Raw genomic sequence first — 20,641 nt, 5'->3', positions numbered from 1 at the left:
CACAAAACCTGTAATTAGTTTAATTCATTTTCTGTAACCTGGTATGAATAATTATGTGCTGTAATTAAACGTGTGGGTATAAGAAGTCAAGTACACACTAATATGTACTCAATTACAAACGAACAATTTGCAAGTGATTGTATATGATTGTAATTTTTACAAGATTGCTAGCTTAAATTAAGTTATCGTGTGTTTCATAGGATTCATTTATAATTATAATGTGATATTCTTTTGTATTATATAAACTCAAAACGTTTAAAAGCACCTTGAGCATATACGACACGACACTTTTTTTCACAGTAGATGACTTGTATGGGATATAAAGAAAAGCGTACAAACTAGTCTTCAGGAAGGGAAGTTAAATTTGTTAAATTTATTGCACACTTTTCAGTAGTATTGGCATGACAAAGAAATATTAACAGGGATTGAAGGGCGCACGTGCATTCTGTGTAACTCTCACGACCCATGTGCATGTTATTTAATAACGCTGCGAACAGAGTAAAAGCATTTAGGTTACATAATGCTATTCATGCCAAATCTAAAGCTTTTATACCAGTAATTGAGAAGGCGAAAGAATAATTTGTTCTTCCATCATGTAATGTGGTCAGCACCTCGTTCATTATTACCTGACACCTGATATTTAAATGTTTTATTAATCTGCAATTGAGCGGGGATTTTTTTGTTTGTTTGTTTGGTAAACAGAAAACCGCTAAGGTATTGTACAATATAAAATTCTTTAATTTTTTCTCCGCTTTATGCATCATGCTTTCATGTGAATATATTTTCTTAAGTGGAAGGGTATTTTTTAAACTTCATTTTCTAAGATTCATATCATTAAAATAAATTGAAACCTAACAGAAAACGACACAAGCGTCATTTTGGGTATTTCTTATGGAATAACTAATTACTTGCTTAATTAATGACACGCTTTCTCCATTTTAATGCCTTTTTTCATTACGGTTTCATGACTAAAACCAGCATGTCTACCAGTAAGATGAAAATCACTCCAAGAAAAGTTATTTATTTTTGCATCTGTCTTGCCAATTCTCTAAGTAATATGTGGGTATGTGAGAAAGCTTGCCAGTAGCTTCTCGTGGGTCGGTGGTTCTTTCCAGGGTTTTCTCGGGTTCTTCCTCCACCATTAATACTGGCCGCCATGTATAGCCTATCGTGTGCTGAAAAATGGCGTTAAACCCCACAACAACAACAACAACAACTCTAAGTAATATTGGATTCGTTAATTGATTTCTCTCAGCAATGATCTTTAAATGTGTTTACGGCACGAGAAAGCATATGATGTTTGTTTTTAAATTGATTTATTTTTTGAAAATGTGCGAAAAATCATAATATTTGATGCACTTGGAACGCATGCAACGGCATTAGGATGACGTGACAGCATTTTTATAACGGATGCAATATTCTTCTGCTTACGGTGTGTTTTCCAACCAAAAGTGATATACCATACTACAACAACTATTTAATATGGATCAGTTTTTGTTTATTTAGTACTGACAACGAGTTCCAATAATTCACACGCAATCGCTAATGTTTTCCACGAAATTGCTGTACGAAATCCAGCAGTTGTGAGTCAGATAAGTTCTTGTCAGTGGACATCCTTTCTTATGAATCGGGGTAAAGCACATACACTTTCAAACAACGACGCATGTAAACAACTTCTCTTGCATGTCCACAAAATATCAAATAGAATTTGAGAAAGTTATTCCGTGACAAGCTTGGTATTTGCCGTGAATCGCTGTAAAATCAAAGGACCCATTGTCTACGGACACATCATATATTACTCTGGAATCACAAAATAAGACAAGAACCTACCATAGTTTGCCTCAGGTACTAAAAGGACGACATTGAAACTATAATGTAAGATGCTTATAAACTGAGTAAAACTGATCATGCATGTGATATAAACTGATCATACATGTAGTATAAACTGATCATGCATGTGATATAACTTGATCATGCATGTGACATAAATTGATCATGCATGAGGCATAAGTTGGTATTATCCAAAACAGTAGCAAAAATCATGAGAAATATTTTGGTTAGATTACAGGATTAAAAATCAATACAATCAACCAAGAGGATAATTATATTAGATAGCCGTTAAACCGGATCGGCTAAAAAGGTAGAAAGATGAGTCTTCTGGTTTAAAAGAAACTTACAAAAGGTGAAAGAAAACAAACCGGAGATAAATTATCCCTCCAATAGAAGGGCCGTAAAGGAGAGACCCAGATCCTGCCTTAGGTCCACTTCCGCATATACAGTACCACAGTTATCAGTAACATGGCCCACATTACCGAGTGCAAAGTGAAATATAAATGATGCACTGGTCTGATGAGATCAATGCAAAACTTGAGCTGGAGAGTCTGAGACTGGAATATATTGATGCTAATGTGACCATGATTCGAGCGAGTCCGATGCGGAGACCACGAGACCAGCTTCAGAGATAAACAAACCATGATTTTCTGTCCAGATCTATGATATCCCAGCCATGCACAGCCAAATTATTGCACCATTATGTGCATTCTGGAGATGTAGAACCTATTGCTGTTACGACCCTTTGGTCTTAAACTATGTAACAGAAATAAGCGAAACCATCAAGTCTAATAAATTCAACACATTATCTATTTAAGCTTGAAAACCAGTACTCAGAGGGTCATGCCTTACTTCATGTAAAATGGGAAAACGTATCTCCTGATTTATTTGCCATGCTCTGTTGGTTTAGTACCACTTTTCAGCACATGATAGGCTATATACGGCGGCCAATATAACTGGTGGACAAAGAACCCAGAAAAATGAAAAAGAACCAACGACCCATGGGAAGCTACAGACAAGCTTTCTTAAATACCCACATTGGCCGAGCTCCAGGCTTGAACCCGAATGAGCGGTAAAACCGAGTGCTTTAGACCACTCGGCCAATCGGATCTCCCGTCATACTTGTTAATGACCCTGAATCATCTACTTTATTTTCCAAACCAAATACGGTATAAGAATGTATTGCAATTCAGATTAACTGTTCTTGAGAGTATGGTTCTTGCCTAGGCTGATGATACTCCAATTGTGTTTATCATGTGGACCATTGTGACGCGTAAGACTTATTGACGCGTAAGACTTATTGACCAGTAAGACTTATCACGAATAGTGACATAACCAAGGTAATTGTGTTTGGATCTAAATCTGAAAAATTTATTCTTTTGTGTTAGGGTAAAATACGCTAGAAATTGTTTATAATGACAAATAGTTCGATATAATTACAGGTTATAAGTAATAAATGACACACACTAAGTAGCAAACATGTGATGGTCAAGATACGATGGCAACTCTTTCAATTGAAATTGCACGTCTTTAGCTCTTAGCTGAAATTGCATGTCTTTAGCACTTAGTTGAAATTGCATGTTTTAGCACTAAGTTGAAATTGCACGTTTTAGCACTTAGTTGAAATTGCATGTTTAAAAAGTTAGTTGAAATTGCACGTCTTTAGCACTTAGTTGAAATTGCATGTTTAAAAAGTTAGTTGAAATTGCACGTCTTTAGCACTTAGTTGAAATTGCATGTCTTTAGCATTTAGTTGAAATTGCATGTTTTTGCACTTAGTTGAAATTGCATGTCTTTAGCATTTAGTTGAAATTGCATGTCTTTAGCATTTAGTTGAAATCGCATGTCTTTAGCATTTAGTTGAAATCGCATGTTTTTAGCATTTAGTTGAAATCGCATGTTTTTAGCACTTTATTCTCTTTATTCAGTTCTTAAATACTGCCGAAGTTTCAGTGCTGTGAAAAATGTGAATATTCAATTTTGCGACTGATTGAAAACAAGGAATATTTGGACGGTACACCCATTAAGAGCATTTATAAAAGTCAGTATGTGGCCACACTTCATAAATAGCAGGCTCTTCGCAGTTTTAGACATACTGAAATTGGGAATATGACTGTATGACCCTTTATTACGATTGTGTTCCCCTTTCAGTCAATAAGAACTAGTCATACAAATATCTGCATGTCTCCAAAGGTCAAGATCTCATTAGTTTTACATTATCTTCATGGTCTGATATGGGAAATAATAAACAGTATTTGTTAGACTGCAAGCATTGCCTCGTTATATTTCTTCGTATGTGAAAGTAAATAAAAACCTTCAGGATACACAGAAGAAAGCGAAAAGGTGCTTTAAGTACAAATATTGTTATATTCTGTCTTATCACACCAAATGGTCAGTTGTGTACACTTTTAAATGTGTGATAATTTATAAATCATAGAAAAAATAGTCAAACAAAAAAATAAAAATAAAAATAAAACAGGATAGGAAGAGGTGTACAGCAGTCAGGTTTAATTTTTGTGGTTTTATTTTAATTATTATTTCATTTGCACATAACAGATACACACAATAGACATGAATATAACATTCGGAATATATGCACACAATAGACCTGTTGCTGTTGTTTAACGCCATTTTCAGCAAAACTCCGGGAAGAACCACCGACCCACGAGAAGCTACTGGCAAGCTTTCTCATGTACCTACATTGGCCGAGTCCAAGACTCGAACCCACGTAGGCAGAGGTGAGATGACAGTGATCCGTAACGGCGAGCGCTTTAGACCACTCGGTCACTCGGGGCGCCACATACTAGATCTGAACATGACATGTAAGAAAATTGAGTTTTTAAACTAGCAGTCGGAATATAATGGTGCAAAGTTTTGTAATTTTGTAGTTACTGTACATTTGATTTTATTTTACCAATTCTAATAAAAAAAAAAAAAGAATTAAATGAACCCCACAGACCCCACCAAAAAAACCCAACTCCCCAAACAAAACAATAACACTAACAACAAAATATAACAGAACAAAGCAGAAAAACAAAGACTTCTATTTTACATATTTCATAAAATCTGGCTTAATTAATCAACAATTCCTTCCTTCTCTGTCTCTCTGTCTGTCTGTCTCTCTCTCTCTCTCTCTCACACATACACACAAGAGATGTAATGGGTGAAGAAGAAAAATGAAAAACAATTACATTAAGTCAACATAATCTAAAGAAAATGTTTCGTTACGTTCGATGTACCCATGTACCCAAGCCCCACTTACCACTGTGTCCCTTACTTTATAAAAAAATGACGACTGCCAATGCAATAATAATTAAAAGCAAAGTCGCAAGGAGACATCTTGGTTTGATATCAGTTTTGATATGCAACTAATATGGAATCTAGCTAACTGACTTGATACTTTTGACAACGTCGTTTTTGTCATTTACTTAACTGACGATATTTCTGCCTACGTCTATTTTGTAATCCAGTTAACAGACTTGAATCTTCTGCCAATGTCAATTTTGTAATCTAGTTAACTGACTTAAAACTAATGCCAACGTCAAGTTTGTAATCTAGTTAACTGGCTTGAAACTTCTACCAACGTCTATTTTGTAATCGAGTTAGCTGACTTGAAGCTTCTGACAACGCCAGTTTTGTAATCTAGTGTAATCTAGTTAACTGAAACTGACTTGAAACTAATGCCAACATCAAGATTGTAATCTAGTTAGCTTACTTTAAACTTCTGACTCGTCAATTTTGTAATCTAGTTAACTGACTTGAAACTTCTACCAACATCGGTTTTGTAATCTAGTTAACTGACTTGCAAATTCATGCCAACGTCTATTTTGTAATGTAGTTAACTGACTTGCAACTTTTACCAACGTCAATTTTGTAATCTAGTTAACTGATTTGATACGTCTGACAACGTCGTTTCTGTCATCTACTTAACTGACGATGCTTCTGCCAATGTCTATTTTGTAATCAAATTATACTTCTGCCAATGTCTATTTTGTAATCAAATTAACTGACTTGAAACTTCTGACAACTTAATACGTCTCAGATTAAGACCATGTGTAGAAGACGTTACAAAATTTGTGTAATGCAATATTTACAATCGTAAATAAAACAAATAAAGAGCAGATATCCAAAACGGCAAAACTATTTTATCCATCAATGCTTATTACTTGTACTTTCTTATTTAAATTTGCGTAGAAAAACCATTGACCTTCATTTCAACGTTTTCGTACCATGTTTTAATAATAATTTTCTACAACCCTTTCCATGTAGTTACGGCATCGAGTGGCGATTTAAAGACAAAGTAGTTAAAGAAGATAATTATGTCGATTTTTAAACACAGCTATTATAGAACGTCATCAATTTTAACCCATGTGGACTTTATATCCATAAAGCACTGTTTTCAATAATGCAATCGCAAAACTCATTCCCGTTGTGATATGAATCATGAAATGGAAGTCTATCAATAGGATCACGATAATTGGGAGGTAAACTAAATTTAATCCACATTACTCGTATACAAACATTAATGAAGATGGGCCATTAGATCGGTAATTACCTGCTGTCTGACATTTATTATCAAGAAATAATAGCAGGAGATAATTATGGGATGGCTCATTTCATAAATACTATATACAATGTTTTGTGTCCTGCTACCGTTATCAAACAGCGTGTGGGCAAAATTTCATTATATGTTTTTGTTTCTGCATGGCTTTATCGCCTGTTCTTGATGTCTGATACAGCTCTAAATATCACGGATATATGGAAAGAGACGCGTAGACAACCAGCGGTCGCTTATTTTGTGTTCGTTGTTATTCATTTCCTCTAATAACCCACGGCTTGCCTGCTTTTAAATTTTCTCTTCTGTTTGATGAGACCCGTTCTTAATACCACTTCAAGAATAGCCAATTATTCTACGTAAGTAAATTTTGTCAGCTAGATATTTGTTTTATATATTAACAGTCTTGCTTTTAAACGATCTCTGTTAACACGTGAGACATGTGTGCTTGCATTTCCTTCCTTGAAATATTTAACAATATTCAACTGTTCAGCTTCAATATTTGTAATCTTCTCTTTGACTCTATATACATTTTCAATCATTTAACATCATTACTTTGTATCTTTGATTTTGAAGTACTTCGCTTTTAAATTTATTTGAAATGGTTGATTTAAAAAAAAATGATTTTTGTGCACATTTTTTATTATTACATTTTTTAGAATTTTGTTTTTAATTGGCGCCATATCTTCATTAGGATGCTGATTTATGCATACACTCCTCCACGTGTGCACAAGAAGCTGCTTCTTCTTCTTCTTCTTCTTCTTCTTCTTATTATTATTATTATTATTATTATTATTCAAATTATCATCATCATCATCATTATCATCATTATTATTATTATTATTATTATTATTATTATTATTATCGTCATCATCATTATCATCATCGTTATTATTATTATTATTATTATTATTATTATTATTATTATTATCACTATTACTATTATTATTATTATTATTATTATTATTATTATTATTATTATTATCACAGGATATGAGACTAAGAATAGAGACTGTACTTTTTGTCATTGGAGTGCTACTGTTGAGTTTTTTCAAGTCAGACGCCGCAGCTGTCATTAAAGTAAATGAAACTGTAAGTATTTTTCTTCTCAAATCCACAATCCGTACTGTACAAGGCATCTCATGAATTCATTTACAATTTTAAAATGCATATACTACTGACCCTGTAATGTCATTATTTGATTATATATGCATGGTCGAGATTGTACAGAGGTTGGTTTTTACATGCAAGGTGATCCGTGCCGTTTACCCGCGGACCCGGGTTCGAATCTCCGCAGAGCACGAAGTAAAATGCCCTAACTTTTATGTATGTATGTATGTGAATATCTATCTATCTATCTATCTATCTATCTATCTATATATATATATATATATATATATATATATATATATATATATATATATATATATATATATATATATATATATATATATATATATATATATATATATATATATATATATATATATATATATATATATATATATCACTGACTATACTGTACATGCAGGTAAAAGTGTAATTATCTTTTGCAATATTGGTATGTTGTTTAAAACAAAATGCAGATATGGAGCATACCTCAAATAATATGTGATATAAAGATCCAACCAAGCCAGCAGATGTCAGTTACCTCCATGTGTTAGCTACCTCCATGTGTCATCTACCTCCGTCTGCCGTCTACCTCCACGTGTCAGCTACCTCCATGTGTCAGCTCTCTCCATGTTTCAACTACCTCCATGTGCCAGCTACCTCTATGTGTCAGTTTCCTCCATGTGTCATTTACCTCCTGCAAATTGTTTGAGTTATTGTCTGTAGTACGTGGCAAAATCGTTTGAATTAAGCTATTTTCACAATTTTACTGAATGCATTACCATGACAATTGGTAAAAGTAATGGTCATTATCTGAGGTTGTGAAAGAAACAAATTATTTCTTGCTACAGTAACTGTAAATATTTTAGTTCTTAACACTGTAGCTTAACGGATTATTAAATAAACTGACACAACTTTTCGAGTACATCTAATAATTTATGACAGATGTAATTAAATTTTGTTATAGTATGGATAACACCTGAATATCAACATATTCATTGATTTAAGATTATTAATGAATGAATAATTTAGTTATCATCTTTTATTTACTTGCCTGGTTTATTTACAATTTCATATATTTCTATTGCTTTTAGAGTATTTAGAACTTACGGTTGTATGCATGTATGCATGTATGTATGTATGTATGTATGTATGTATGTATGTATGTACCCATTTATTTAATTAACACATTTAAGCAACTTCTTTTTGAGGTGAAGTTCGTTGTATGAAACCAATTAGTCATGGCAAGCAAAGTATGAATATTATAATCTGCATTGAATTGGATGTTGGCACACAAAGCTACAAATCTTGAAATGGATAAAGGAAGATCTATCATTGAAGATCTATCCTTGCATACACATCATTATATAATCTATTCCTGCATATAAGCCATTGTGGATCTATCCCTGCATACACATCATTATAGTTCTCTCCCTGCATATACATACTTATAGATCTATCCTGCATATACATCATTGAAGATCTATCCTTGCATACACATCATTATATAATCTATTCCTGCATATAAGCCATTGTGGATCTATCCCTGCATACACATCATTATAGTTCTCTCCCTGCATATACATACTTATAGATCTATCCCTGCATATACATCATTGAAGATCTATCCCTGCATACATATCACTGAAGATCTATCTCTGCATGCACATCATTAAAGATCTATCTCTGCTTTTATGTCATTATAGATCTATCTCTGCATACACATCACTAAAGATCTATCTCTGCATACACATCGCTGTTGATCTATCTCTGCATACACATCACTAAAGATTTATCTATGCATACACATTACTGAAGATTTATCTCTGCATACACATTACTGAAGATTTATCTCTGCATACACATCACTGAAGATTTATCTCTGCATACACATTACTGAAGATTTATCTCTGCATACACATTACTGAAGATTTATCTCTGCATACACATCACTGAAGAATTATCTCTGCATACACATTACTGAAGATTTATCTCTGCATACACATCACTGAAGATTTATCTCTGCATACACATTACTGAAGATTTATCTCTGCATACACATACATTCCTCATGCAAACTATCACTGTATTCAGCTCTACTTAAAAATGTGATACATAAAATGAATACAAGTCAAAATTTCAGCATTTTGTGCCAAAGTCTATCTCTTCCAGCATAATCATAGACTTCTGTAAAATCAACAAAAGTACAAGTTAGTTTATTCTCTTTTATACTGGATTTGCATAATGATTAATTACGTAATCCCATATAAATATGTTATATGTAGCAGGCAATTTTTCTCCCTATCCAGCCTGAATTTGAATATAAATGGGATACGTACATGTCAACTCCACAAGAATATCGCTAAGAATGCGTACGAAATCAATATGTACCCGTATGTTACAATTTCCACACACGAAATGTATACATTATTTTGGGGGTCAATATGTACCTGGAAATTACAATCTCAACAATATTGAATACATGTACATGTGTTTTCTGGAGTATCGATACGTATCATGTGCTCCTGTAATCTATCGAACACCGTTGATTGAATCCCATTCTGACAACTAGTCTTCGGGTATTGCGTAGTAAATGTACAGACAAATATCTTGATTAGTTTGAAAGTGCCTACATTCATACCGACACATAGCAATTCACCAGAATAAACAAGAATTAATTTAAATATATATTCCACTTGAATTTCCATGATAAAATACAAAGAGTATTGTTTACTTGAATTTCCATGATAAAATACAAAGAGTATTGTTCACTTGAATTACCATGATACAATACAAATATCATTTACTGACCTCCGTGAGGTCCTTTTAGCACTCCCTCCCCTCTCCGTGAGGCCTTTTCAGCAGTCTTTCCCCTCCCAATGAGGTCTTTTTAGTAGTCCCTCTGCTCCAAGTGAGGTCTTTTGAGCAGTCCCTCCCCTCCCAGTGAGGTATTTTTAGCAGTCTCTCTCTTTCCAGTGTGGTATTTTTAGTAGTCTTTTGCCTAACAACTGTATGCAGAGAAAAATAACTGAGTGTTTTCAGCAGAGATATTTATTTTACAAGTTTCTGGAAATAAAATAGCATCATTTATGTCAAAGGACAATTTAAACGCTGGATATTCTAAATTGTTTGTAGTTTTGTTAACTTCACCTTGCAGATTCCAAAGTGCAGTACGTAATGTTTTCTTTTCCTTCCGGCCATATTGTGTTCTTTGTGGTTCTTGAAAGCTTCTTTAGTTTCCTGAAAAGAAAAAAAAAATTCATCAGGTAATCATGAAGTTTCAAAGAAGCCAGATGATTGTTGATAGGAAACAATAAGCAATGCTTTTCTGATAATTGATCCTGGTCATACAATGGATGCACCATTATTGCCTCATTCCTACATGTCGTAAAACTGAATACAATAAATCACTGAATTTTCAATCTTCAGGGATCAATTTGCAGCCTCTATTTTGATATGGTGGATAGGGTTTCCATGGATGAACCACCCACGCTACATGATATATACATTTAATTTCTAACACTGAAAGTGATACCTGTAGCATTTCGCTTTTAAGAATTGATTGCTTAAACAAGAACTTAATAAATGATTAAACCAAAAACAATCGTAGATAGTTGTAAATTAAAATCAGCCTATGTTTCTTTTTTTTTAATTAACGTACAAAGCAATTGTAACCTATTGCGATTCATTACCACCTGGACCTAGGCACTGTTTAGTGAAATAACTTTAAAAAAGCATGTACCCCAGCGATAATTGTTCAAACCTATTTACGCTTTTAACGATGAGTCTTAGTCTAGTCAAGACAATATGCCTTGCTTGCCACTGACGTTTAAGCAGTGTATGCACTATACATGGTGCTAAAATTGTACGTTTTTATTTACATGAACCCTATAATTCGAAAACACCAGTTTGCATGTACAAAATACTCAAGAAAGAGTAATGTTCCAAGGTGGGAGGGTGTAGTTTTGCCATTTCCATAACAAACCTTTATCCTTTTAAGTATTGACAGTTTTGTCACATTTTCTGAGAAAGAAAGTAACATTGCAAAGCCTTCTGATAATTTCTTTAAAATCTATCGAGAAAGCGTGCCAATTGGATAAGTTAATATTTATGATATTCCGGACTTAAGTTTAGATATCGACTTCGGTGCTTTTTCAGCATAAAGCAGGTGATCTTTCATGTTTCTTAATCTATATGTAAATCTTGTTAACTACTTAGGATTAGGGACAATACCGACAAAGACTCTTTAGTGGTCTTCTCTTACAACATAGGGTGGTTGTAATTTCCTCTCTGCAATTTAAATAAGCTCAAATCTGACGAAATAATAGATCAATTTTGATAATGCTGAAATCTTGATCTCCCACCGGATGTCGTTCCATCACTGTTTGTCTTGCAGAAATCGATTAGTTGGATATTCTTGGCTCCAATTCACGAGTCCTTAATCCATCTCTTATTTTAAGTAGGTTCAATAACCAGTGGGGATATTTTGAATCACTTATCCATTAACCCATATGCAATGCACGAAGCTAGATCTGAAACTGCATTAATGACTCATCGGAATAATTAATGGTTAATTATCATGTAAACATTCGGGTTGTCATAGCTACGGTCTAATCACGCTGTACAATTTAGCCTAGAATCGAGAATTATCATTCCTAACTTCGATTCCCACAGACATTAATAGGCTGGTCACATCGATATGGGTTTATTACCTTATTATACATCTGACACCGGAAGAAAGTGTACAGGAATTCTCCTGTCGATAATCACGTTAGCGCAACCAGTGACATAGACTTTGATGGATTGGCATGAGACGTAACAAATGTTATGGTTATCACGTAAAGATACTCATGTTGTCAAATCACTCTGCCCCCGCGATCTTAAGAGTTACTGATTTATTGACTTGCAGATGAGTGCAATGTGTGACAAACTTTTGTGAACGAAACTAGTATATCATTTATTTTGTGATAGCCATGAAACGTAATAGATAGTTTTGTTGATGTTCTGAAGATGCGAATACCAACAAATCATTTGTTCCTGCAGCGTTGATGCTAGTTATTGCTTGCATTTGTTCATTTGCAGCAGAATGCAATGTATGACATTATCGCGTGCAAGCAATTGTAATGCAGCTAGCCTCTCAGATTTCAATTGATAGCCTTGAACTTGAAAATGATATAACCATCATCTGACAATGCGTGTAGCAACAAATCATTATGCTCCTGCGTTTGCTGCTATAGTTATTTCTCATTATGTATTGGAACCTGCGTAGCGTATGACATAATTTAACTACTTTCAGTTTTCAATTGATCGCATTGAAACGTTATGTCTGTTAGGCTCATCATTTGGACTTGCGCACATCAGCGAATTTCTGACTTTCTACAGCTTTTATTAGAGTTATTTCCGTCTTGTTTTCTATTTGAATGCAGCGCAAGACCAAAACTTATGAAGGAAAATAGTCTTGTAGTCTTCTATGGATCACTGTGCAGTTTGATACATGCTGCTTTATCATCTCTATAAACGCATCTCAACAAATCAACTTGCTCTTGCGATTTGTTCCTCCTTTTTCTCTTCTTTGTTTCTCTGCTTGCATGGAGCTGGATTTGGTGCATGTCATGATCTTGTGAATACAAGGACTTTCACCGTTTTTAATGGAACCGTGAATCTGTATAGCTCTTCCCTTTGAAGTATCGGCATAAATCGGCGTTCTAGCAATGGTTGTCACAGTTATTGACCTTTATGTCTTGGAACTGAAAGCAGAGTAAGGCAGAATCTTGAGAACTTGTCTTGCGTTTTGTTTTTAATGGATTGCTATAAACTATGTAGATATAGATATATGCACATATTATGGGCATCATAGATTGAAAAGTCTGTATGCCATTTTGATTTTGGTAAATGCTATTGCCCTTTTGATTTTGGTAAAAGCTATTTTGGTAAAAGCTATTGCCTTTTTGATTTTGGTAAAAGCTATTTTGGTAAAAGCTATTGCCATTTTGACTTTGGTAAAAGCTATTGCCCTTTTGAGTGTTAAAAGCTATTGTCCTTTGATTGTTAAAAGCTTTTGCCCTTTTGTATTTGGTAATATCTACTGCGCGTTTGATTTTGCTACATGCTATTGCTCTTTTAAATTGGTAAAACTATTGCCCTCTTGATATTGGTAAAGTATATTGCCCTTTTGATTTTGGTAAAAGCTATTTTGGTAAAAGCTGTTGCCCTTTTGGTTTTAATAAAGGTTATTGCCTTTTGATTGTTAAAAGCTATTGCCCTTACGATTTTACTGAACGCTATTGCTTTTTTGATTTTGGTAAAACTATTATCCTCTTGATTTTGATAAAAAAAACTATTACCCTTTTGATTTTGGTAAACCTATTGCCCTTTTGATTTTGGTAAAGCTGTTGTCTTTATGATTTTAGTAAAAGCTAATGCTCTTTAAAAGCTATTCCCCCCTTGATTATGGGAAAAGCTATTTCTCCTTTGATTCTGGTAAAATATACTGACCATTCGATTTGGCTAAACGCTGTTGCCCTTTCGAATTTGGTACAATATATTGCCCTTTTGATTTTGGTAAACGCTATCGCCCTTTTGACCAACAGATGAGTGCAATAAATAAATATACCCTTTTACTAGATTCCTGTAGAAGTAAATATGTATTATGGTCGTCATCAGTTTATCAATCACTCATACTGTTGCCTAGCCATCATTATATTCATACTGTTGCTTAGTCATCATTACACTCATTATGTTGCCTAGTCATCATTATATTCATGCTGTTGCTTAGTCATCATTACACTCATTATGTTGCCTAGTCATCATTATATTCATACTGTTGCTTAGTCATCATTACACTCAATATGTTGCCTAGTCATCATTATACGCATCCTGTTGCCTGAAAAGCCAATAATATTGCTAGACCAGCTATTATTACTCCCATACCATTGCCAGACGAGCAATCATGCCTGAAGAGTCATCATTACACCCATACCATTGCCAGACGATTCATCATTGCACCCATACTGTTGCCACACGAGTAATCATGCCAGAAGATTCATCATTACATCCATACTGGTGCCTGAACAGTCATCATTACACCCATACCATTGCCAGACGAGTCATCATTGCACCCATACTGCTGCCAGACGAGTCATGCCGTTCCTTTAATTTTGAACTCGTCTCTATCATGGTGTAGCAGTGGTGTACGGGAGAGGTGGGGTATATTTAGGTGAGCAAATATGAAATATGAATTCTAAAAAAAGCGGGACACCAAGCCTAGTGAATTATTCCATATTTGATTGAAAGCGGCATGTGATGGAAGAGATCAACAGTCCCATCCCTACCCAAACTGTAATGTACAGTAGTGACATCTGCTTCCTGTCCAATTGATCATTTTAATCTAAGGTCTGAGACCAACAGATCTGTGACACATGCAAAGTCGGAACCAGGAAACGTTGGCGATATGTTAGTTTCTTACTTCAGTTATTGGTGTTCTTATGTTATATTTTTGGATACGTTCTGGAGAGTGACCTAAACTGCAATTGTAGTTGCATGGAAATTAAATTTATTTCTTGGAAACCATATGCAAAATATCATAACGTCAATTCTTTACTTAATGATGACGCTCAAGACAGCAACAAAGTACGAACATCTTATCGATTTTATATCCAATATGGTTAGGATTGTTGGGAAGAAAAGAAATAATAAACATTTTTAAGTCTTTTTAGTTCACTAATATTGGTTTTTAGTATAGCTTAGAAATCTTGTAACTGTCATCATGAATTATAGACTTACTTACTAAGTGTACGACATTTGCATAAAACATGGTCATTCTCATGAATTCATCATAAAAATAGGTATATAGGAACAAGAGTCCCAAGTGGGCCTGAGAATGCTCATCTATCAGACACTTATCCAAAAGCCATACGCAAGAGCCTTTGTCTGGGTTAATTTGATGCTTGCAGACCAATTAGCGTTTCATATACTTAGTAACGGCAACTATATTTGATGACGAATTGGTATTATTTGTGCAAATTTAGAATTGTATTAATAGCAGGAATTTCACTTTCTTTTTGGTCAGATTTATTCAAATTTCTTTCAGTTGTTTTTGAGAAACGGTCGTTTGAGGTTTTACTATGTTTAGTGACCGCAGCCGCCATCAAAGTATACCGGCATCGTTTTAATTAAAGGAGCCTCTTAAATCTGTTTTATTTGTAGTAACGATATGTATACGTAATTGTGAATTGAGACCTTATCTAGAAAATTGAAATAGACTTTATTCCAAGAGATGTTTTATCAGATTTTGTCGATTGTACTGGCTATATTTTCCATCTTTCAATTTAAGATTTCACTTTCCCTCTGATTACAGTTAATTTGTACTTTAAACGGTGGATAAGTTTTGTTGGGTTTTAGTTCCCAATGACAACGTCATCTTACATTATTTATTGATGATTTTACACAATACAAAGATTCATTTATCTTACATCTTTATTAGCGTCCTGACGCCGACAAGATTGAGTGTCCGGCCTTTTCAGTATGTGCGGATATGTGGAAAGTCTGGCGCCAACTGGAAGATGGAACGGAGGTTCCGGAAGAGAGGTTTATTTACAACTGTAAATGTCCAGACAACGACCAGTGCGATGGATTGGTTGTGAGGGATACTGTCAAACACTCGTAAGCTTAAAAGGAGCTAATTCCAAAAATAGATTTTTTTTTTTTTTTACTATAGGTTTAGCAGAAATACTAAAATTCCAGCACGTAACTAAGAATCGTTAAATAGCGGCGGATAGTACAATACATTTTAACTAGTTTCTTTGCATCCATCATCAAAACTTGTCGGTTTGTTTCTTACAGATTTAAAAACCAGACACAAAGAACTGACTCATCAGCTTGTATTGGTGGAGTCTATCCACTAAGAAGAGATCTATTCTTTGAGGGCATATATCATATGGAAAACAATTCGTGTTTCCAGTCGAATGCTTTATTGTATTCACTCGCATATCACACACACCCTAATGCGAACAGCGTATAACCAGATCTTCAGCCACACCATACATACTGCGATAACATGTCATAGTGAATGTTGTTCGATGTACGTATCATTTACAGAGAATAGAGATAAATCTGGGTATATGCGCTATACAGTAGACTGCGTGTTAAACATATGCAAACAAAAACAAAAGCTAAATACAGTCCATGCTTTTACGAAACCAATTTTTAAAAAAACAAACAAAATACAACACAGACAAAAATTGCCGTTTTTACAGCCAGACCGGATGCCTCTTTGGCAAACAAAGCCATTATATTACGGCGTTTAATCTACACATTGGTCTAGTTGAAAAACCTTACTTTCCTGTTTGTTTCTTTTAAATATCCGGTTTTATGAAGGATTTACCCCAAAGAGTATTTCAGCTGAAACTACAATTTTAAGAGCAAACATAACGAAAAGAAAGAAAGACAGAAAACAATGGAGAATAAAATGACATTATGCAAATTCAAATTTAAAATCTACTAATATTTATAAATGCCAAAATTGTTTAATATTGTGAGAAACACAGAAACAGTTCTTTTTAACAAGTACAATGAAAACCATTTCCTTATCGCCCTGCAATGCTGTTGTCGTTACTGCACATCAGTAAATTTTGAGATGCGCTCAGTTAGTGCACGCAATATATTTCAGCCTGTAGGCCTGCACGCATCTGAATCTGTGCTCTCATATTCACGTGTAGCTATATTATAGCAGTCCGGCAAGTGAAATTTGAGAGGCGCGATGCGAGTTCTCACAGTCACGCATAGTTCATAGATAGTGGTCCAGCTTACTCCCCGTCCCGCCTCGTTTCCATTCTTCACATGGTTTATTTCGAACGTGTACTGCATCAGGGAAAGCAAATTTCAGAATTTCGATGTGTATGAAAGAAGTTAATATTTCACGCATTGTAAAATGACAGTACTCTCTCATTACACCAACATTTCTCATCCTGAGGCTGAATATTTGGAGCTGAGACGCATCGATTCCATTCTCAATTTTCTTTCGGCTGATGCCACTAAAACGAGTGTGTGCTCCTTAGTACTTTCAAGACTGCACTATTGTAATTCACTTCTTTCTGGTTCGCCTCAGCATCTACTACAGGAACTTTAAAAAGTTATAAAAGAAACCCCACGGCTGCTTGGGTCATCCTTAGAGAACAAAGAAATGAGCACATCTTCACCTTCTCTGTAATCTTCACTTTCAACCGTTCGATCCATATTCAAAATACAAATCTGTTTACTATACTACATTTCGTTGACTGTCTTCTTTCCAATACAGCTATTTGACCTCGGCCATGGTTATCCCCCTTCTAGGGCCCTACACTCCTCTTCCGACACTCGTATTCTTGTTGTTCAAACTGTTAAAACGAAGTCATACAGATAACGTTCGTAGGTGTACCAGGGCCCAGTCACTTGAACCGAACTGCCCATTGATCTTAGATACAATGACTGGAATGCGGCTGATACTATCTTAGTATAATTTGAAGCTATACATTGCTATAAATGTTTGTATGTAATACCATGTTGTTACTCGCAAGGGTCTCAATCCGGGCTAATCAAGTATCAACATGAGCGCGGCTTGAAATTGTTTCTCATATTTCCAAGGACCTCAACACAAATGACGTTCTCAACTGAAGGATTCCTAAATGCGTAAACTCTACATATATGATTCTTCTATTAAAGTAGTGACCCCAAGTCATGAAACTATAATTTCACACTAGCATTATTTTTCTTGATTCACGTTTGTATGACTTATTAGTAAGCGTTTCTAAGCTGAATAATAATACTTCACTCCATGTAATGCAAACACGACCAAAATACACAACACAATACTAGGACTTATACTTATCTCAAATTACTAAACTCGTATACTTAAAATATCCAGAGAATTTCCCATGTTACGAAAATAGGGAGGGTCCATTTGACGAAACTAATCGATGCTGTCATAAAGTCTCGTCAATAATATAAATTATGACGTCTGATCCTTTAAACTGACTAATTACACAGGTTGAGAAATATTTTCCCAAACCGACTCACCTCAATCAACAAAAATCATCAAAATCTAGCAAAGCAATAAACAGATACGTAAATACAAATAACACCCACCCTAGGCTCGTTAATTTTTTTTATATCTTTATGATAAAAATCTAAACTGAAACTTAAAAGCCTAGCATGACGTAGGTTTTGAATAATTAAAGTGTAATTAACAATTTAGTCGGCTTTCCATTTTAAATATTGCTAATACGACTGAAAACAGAGATAGTTAAAGATATTTACATTGCAGAAATTATTATTATTATTATTAGTAGTAGTAGTAGTATTATCATCATCATCATCATCATAAAGTGTTAATGATACTAATACTAATAATGATAACAATAATAATCTTTTTTCTTCATCATCATCTTTATCTTCTTCTTCTTCTTCTTATTATTATTATTATTATTATTATTATTATTGTTACTATTGTGCAGATATGTCTTCTGCGAGCAGCCATCGGAGTTCCACACTTGTGACACGACAATGTCTCGAAACGGAAAGATCATTCCAGAGATAGCCGAGCAGACAATTCATGGATATTACATGGGACGGCCATACAACTACATTAAGGTTAGTCGTGCCTTCTGGGGCGGCCATACAACTACATTAGGTTAGTCGTGCATTCTGGGGCGGTCATACATCTACATTAAGGTTAATCTTGTCTTCTGGGACGGCCATACAATTACATTAAGGTTAGGCCTGCCTTCTGAGGCGGATATACAAATATATTAAGGTTAGACGTGTCTTCCGGTGCGGGCATAGAACTAAATTTAGTCGTGCCTTCTTGGGCGACCATACAATTACTTTATGGTTATTCGTGTCTTCTGGGGCGGCCATACAACTGCATTAAGTTTAGTCGTGCCTTCTTGGGCGGCCATACAACTACGTTAAGGTTAGTATTTCCTTCTGGGGCGGCCATACAACTACATCAAGATTAGTCGTGCCTTCTGGGACGGCCGTACAACTACATTAAGGTTAGTCGTGTCTTCTGGGACGGCCATGCGTTTACATTAAGGTTCGTCGTGCCTACTGAGACGACCATAAAACTATATTAAATTTAGTATTGTCTTCTGGAACGGCAATACAACTACATTAAGGTTAACCTGCCTTCTGGGGCGGACATACAAATACATTAAGGTTAGACGTGTCTTCTGGGACGGCCATACAACTACATTAAGATTATTCGTGCCTTCTGTGGCGGCCATACAACTACACTAAGGTTAGTCGTGTCTTCTGGGACGGCCATACAACTACATCAAGATTATTCGTGCCTTCTGGGGCGGCCATACAACTACACTAAGGTTAGTCGTGTCTTCTGGGACGGCCATACAACTACATTAAGATTATTCTTGCCTTATGGGGCGGCCATACAACTACAATAAGGTTAGTCGTGTCTTCTGGGACGGAAATACAACTACCTTAAGGTTCGTCGTGCCTTCTGGGACGGCCATGCGTTTACATTAAGGTTCGTCGTGCCTACTGGGACGGCCATAAAACTATATTAAATTTAGTATTGTCTTCTGGGACGGCCATACAACTACATTAAGGTTAGGCCTGCCTTCCGGGGCGGACATACAAATACATTAAGGTTAGACGTGTCTTCTGGGGCGGGCATAGAACTAAATTAAGTTTAGTCGTGCCTTCTTGGGCGACCATACACCTACTTTAAGGTTATTCGTGTCTTCTGGGGCGGCCATACAACTGCATTAAGTTTAGTCGTGCCTTCTTGGGCGACCATACAACTATTTTAAGGTCATTTGTGTCTTCTGGGGCGGCCATACAACTACATTAAGGTTAGTCATGCCTTCTCGGGCGGCCATACAACTACACTAAGGTTAGTCGTGCATTCTGGGGCGACCATACAACAACATTAAGGTTAGTCGTGTCTTCTAGGACGGCCATACAACTGCATTAAGTTGAGTCGTGCCTTCTGGGGCGACCATACAACTACATTAAGGTTAGTCGTGCCTTCTGGGGCGGCCATACAACTACACTAAGGTTAGTCGTGCCGTCTGGGGCGACCATACAAGTACACTAAGGTTAGTCGTGCATTCTGGGGCAACCATACAACTATTTTAAGGTTATTTATGT

At 35.3% G+C, this 20,641-nt stretch overlaps 1 protein-coding gene across 2 annotated transcripts in view; it reads left to right on the top strand.

The window, feature by feature from the left end:
- LOC149798771 (uncharacterized) overlaps positions 1-20,641 on the top strand; it is a 37,726-nt gene that overhangs the window by 8,581 nt on the left and 8,504 nt on the right. Inside the window, exons 1-4 of one of the 2 annotated variants that reach the window (XM_089957644.1) lie at positions 6,514-6,744; positions 7,376-7,477; positions 15,978-16,156; positions 18,985-19,120. In XM_089957644.1, the coding sequence (XP_089813770.1) occupies positions 7,379-7,477; positions 15,978-16,156; positions 18,985-19,120 (414 nt within the window). In that variant the 5' untranslated portion in view covers positions 6,514-6,744; positions 7,376-7,378. Of the gene's footprint in view, positions 1-6,513; positions 6,745-7,375; positions 7,478-15,977; positions 16,157-18,984; positions 19,121-20,641 lie in introns of those variants that run through there. The other variant, XM_089957643.1, reaches the window with a different exon arrangement.

Source organism: Sinohyriopsis cumingii, chromosome 5, assembly GCF_028554795.1.
Source record: "Sinohyriopsis cumingii isolate HCF-2022 chromosome 5, ASM2855479v2, whole genome shotgun sequence".
In the NCBI taxonomy this organism is placed as follows: domain Eukaryota; kingdom Metazoa; phylum Mollusca; class Bivalvia; order Unionida; family Unionidae; genus Sinohyriopsis; species Sinohyriopsis cumingii.
The sequence above is the reverse complement of the archived record's forward strand: the minus strand, read 5'-3'. Positions and strand labels throughout refer to the sequence as shown.